Source organism: Empidonax traillii, unplaced genomic scaffold (genome assembly GCF_003031625.1).
Source record: "Empidonax traillii isolate 1590-97213 ecotype Southwest subspecies unplaced genomic scaffold, ASM303162v1 scaffold1015:size517714, whole genome shotgun sequence".
Taxonomy (NCBI): domain Eukaryota; kingdom Metazoa; phylum Chordata; class Aves; order Passeriformes; family Tyrannidae; genus Empidonax; species Empidonax traillii.
Window position 1 is genome coordinate 162,767 of NW_020956208.1, and position 3,729 is coordinate 166,495.

A 3,729-nucleotide genomic window follows, 5' to 3' on the forward strand; every position below is an offset into this window, starting at 1 on the left:
GTTCCCTGATCGCGGCTGGGGGGCGCAGGATCCCTAACATCCCCGCAGAGATCTCCCACGAGTCCCCCGGGAGCAGCCAGTGCCTGCTGGAGCACCTCCTCACACGGCTGCAGAGCAACTCCTGCCATGTCAAGCTGAAGGTGGGTCCGTGCCAGGGGCCCGGCAGGTGATGGGCTGGACCACCCCCCCCTTAGGGGGACTGGAGGGCACCCCTGACCTGGCCTTGTGCCCCGGGCCAGGTGCTGAAGATCCTGCTGCACACCTGCTCCCAGGGCTCCCCCCAGTTCGTGCTGCAGCTGAAGAGGAACGCGGGGTTCATCCGCGAGGCTGCGGGTAACAGGCTGGGCTGGGCTGGACACCCTGGTGGGCTCCTGCTGCGGGGGCTGCAGCAGCAGCAGGGTCCATCCCCCATCCCCCCCCCATGTGTCCACAGTGTTCTCCGGGCCCCCCGACCCCCTGCACGGCAACAGCCTCAACCAGAAGGTGCGGGCGGCTGCACAGGTGGGTGCTGGGGGGGGGGCAGGGCAACCCCAGCCCCACCCTGGGGGTCCCCAGCGCTGCCCACACTCCTCCCTCCCTCCCTCTACCAATCCCCCAGGACCTGGCCACCGTTCTCTTCTCGGATGCGCCGCTGCCGCAGCCCCTGGCACTGCCCGCCCGGGCCCCCGCCGGTGAGTGCAGCCCCCCAGCACCCCGGGGAGCCTCAGCCAGGGGGGACCCCGAGTGCTGAGTGCTCCCTGTGTGTCCCCAGGGATGGGCTCCAGCCCCAGCCCCTGCGGGTCCCTGCAGGGGTTCGGCTTCAGCGGTGACAGAAGCGGCCCCGGTGAGTCCTGCCCGGGCCCTGCCCTGCCTGGAGCTGTGACAGGGCCCTGGGGGGCACTCTGTACCCTGTCCCCGGAGCTCCCGGGGTTTCCTCAACTCGCTCCCCCAGTCTGGGAGCCCGGGATTCTCTCACACCCCCCCTCTCCACAGCTTCCACCGGGGAGGCCCTGCTGAGCAGCCTCCAGCGAGCGGCCGAGGCCGTGGCCCAGGCTGTACTCCCAGCGCCAGGGGGGCCCCGGCGGCCCCAGGGGGACCTCCCCGAGGACACCTACGAGCCCGTCCGAGCCCCCTCCCCCAGCGGCAGCCCGGCCCCGCTGCCCCCGCCGCCCCCCAGCACCTGTGGGTCCCGAGGTGGGTCCTGCCAGGGGGTCCCCACCCACCCTGGGGGGCTCGGGGACCCCCGCTCAGCACTGCTGTCCCCGCAGTGAGTCACCAGCCCGGGCTGGCCGGGGGCGGCTGGGAGGAGGCGGACAGCGGGCACAGCTCCCGGGAATCCTCGCAGGGACACGAGCAAAGCCGCGCCTCAGACTCGGGCAGCAAATCCGGCAGCGACAGCCGCTCCGGGGCCAGCCGGGAGCTGAGCCACAGTGCCGACAGGTGAGGGGGGCTGGGGGGCTCCCCTGCCCCTGGCACTGTGCGAGGGGCATCCCCAGGAACGCTGCCCTGGTGCTGCCGGCTGTTCCTCCTGGGATATTTGGCCTCCCAGCCCTGGGTGGGCAGAACTGCTCAGGGGTGGGGGGTCCCTGGCTCTTGGGGGGTGCTGGGTCTGTGCCGGACCCCAGGAGAGGGGAGCAGGTGTCCCCTGTGCCCAGCAGGTGTGTCCCCTGCAGGGTGGACGCTGACAGCCCCGGTGACTGCCGGCGGGAGGTGAGCCTGGTGTCGGGGCTGACGCGCGGGGCCAGGGTCTTCCTCACCAGGGAGGAGGCTCAGCACTTCCTCAAGGAGTAAGTGTTGGAGCTGGGGGCTTCTGGGGGCACCCTGAGCCTTTCCCACCCCCCTGCCTGGGCCTGGATCCCCACGGTGGGGAGGGGTGAGGAGGGGCTGTGGGCAGCTGTGGCCTCCCTCCCTGTCCAGGTGTGGACTCCTGAACTGTGAGGTGGTGCTGGAGCTGCTGGGCCGGGCTCTGGAGGATCCCAGCGACAGCGTCCGCATGGTGAGCACGGGATGTCCCCCTCAAGGGGGCTGGGGGCTCTGGGGGCTGCCCAGCTCAGCCACGATCCCCTTTCCCGTAGAGATCCATGTCTGCCCTGTCCGCCCTCGGCTGCTCCGACCTGCTCTCTCCAGAGCAGATCTTTGCTGTGACCCGGCAGCACCTGCAGCAGCTCAGCCAAGGCAGCCCCGGGCCTGTGGCCAACCGGGCAACCAAGGTGACTCTGGGGGCATCCCTGTGCCCAATCTCAGAGCAGGGGGGCTCCTGGAACTGGCTCCCCACTCCAGGAGACACAGAGCTCTTGGGGATGGCCCAGTGTATGTCCCAGAAGGGGGGGATTGGTGGCCTCTCCCGGGAGCAGGGAGCCCGGGTGGGTTGATGCTTCCCACGAGGGGACACTGGGGAGAGTCCCTGTGCCTGGGAACAGAGTGACCTGTCCCTCTGCTGATCTCACCTGGCCCCTCCTGCTCCTCTCGCAGATGCTGCGGCAGTTCGAGGCCCTGTGCCGGGCCCAGCCCTCCCCGAGGGCCCTGCGCCCCTCCCCGCCCCCCCCGGCAGGCTCGGCCGGGGACCTGCTGATGGACTGCCCGGCCCTGGCCGGCGAGAGCATCCTGACCCCGCTGAGCCCACCCCCCGTGGCCCCCCCTGCCCCTGGAGAGGAGCTGGGGGCAGGAGCGGAGCCCCCCAGGGCCGCGGTGCCTCCGTGTCCCTGCCAGCAGGGTCAGGGGATCAGGCCAGGGGGGCACATGGCAGCCCCCGGGCTGTCTCTGTTTGCTGGGATGGAGCTGGTGGCCCGTCCCAGTGCCGTGATCCGGCCGGAGTCGCCACTGGCACAGACACGGACACTGCCCCAGCCCCGGGACACAGGGACGGACATGGGCACGGACATGGGCAAGGACACAGGGACAGGCACGGGCATGGACACGGAGGGCCTTCGGCAGCCCTCGGCCTTCGCCTTCCTCAACATGTAGCTGCTGTGGGGTCCCGGGGGCTGCGGGGGCTGAGCCCCCCTCCTTGCGAGGCCTGTGGTGTCCTGGTCCCTCAGGGGGACATGGGGTGTGAAAGGGTCCCTTGGGGGGACACGGGGCTTCCATCAGGTGACAGTGGCCCTGTCCCTGATGTTCAGGGTGGGCAGAGGGGCCTGGCCGTGGCACCTCTCTCTCCTCTGGGCTGGAGAGGAGCTCAGGGCCCCCTAGAGCTGAGCTGGAGGTGCTGTGGGTACCCTGGCATGGCCATGGGGTGTTCCTTCCTGGCCCCAGCTCTGGCCCAGGCTCTGTGGGGCTGAGGTGGGAGATGGTGCCATCCCCGTGGGGCCAGGACCCACCAATAAACCCCCCCTCGGGTCTGGCAATGTGTGACTTCTTCCTGCGCCTCTGCTGGAGCCCTGCCCTTGGCTCCCTCTTCCCCAAGGGCCCTCCCTGCCCCACAGCCTCCCATCATCCCACAACCCCCAGCAGTCCCACGGCTCTCCCCTGCCCACAGCCCCCCAGTAATCCCACAGCTCCCTGCCCCACAGCCACAGCCTCCCATAGGGTCCCCAGCATCCCCCTTGCCCCACATTCCCCCAGTAGCCCCACGGCCCCCCCAGTAGCCCAATGACTTCCCCCTCTCCCCCCGGCTCCCAGAGCCCCCCAGTGTCCCCATTTCCCCCCGAATAACCCCATCACTGTCCCCCCGCCCACGTGGGTCAAGCCCCGCCCTCTGCAAGGCCCCGCCCCCTTACCTGCCCCCCGCCCTTCTCCCCCTTCACTGGGTTC

General features: G+C 70.6%; 1 protein-coding gene across 1 annotated transcript; it reads left to right on the plus strand.

The window, feature by feature from the left end:
- Nucleotides 1-2: 2 nt before the first annotated feature.
- On the plus strand, nucleotides 3-3,193 carry LOC114068224 (AP-4 complex accessory subunit Tepsin-like; the record flags this gene model as incomplete). Its single annotated transcript, XM_027904168.1, has 12 exons — nucleotides 3-140; nucleotides 240-333; nucleotides 434-501; nucleotides 599-671; nucleotides 752-823; nucleotides 973-1,173; nucleotides 1,248-1,419; nucleotides 1,650-1,766; nucleotides 1,897-1,975; nucleotides 2,055-2,189; nucleotides 2,452-2,859; nucleotides 2,896-3,193. Coding segments are annotated over 12 exons (1,605 nt in total), but the record flags the coding sequence as incomplete, so codon positions are not given.
- Between the last annotated feature and the right edge of the window lie 536 nt (nucleotides 3,194-3,729).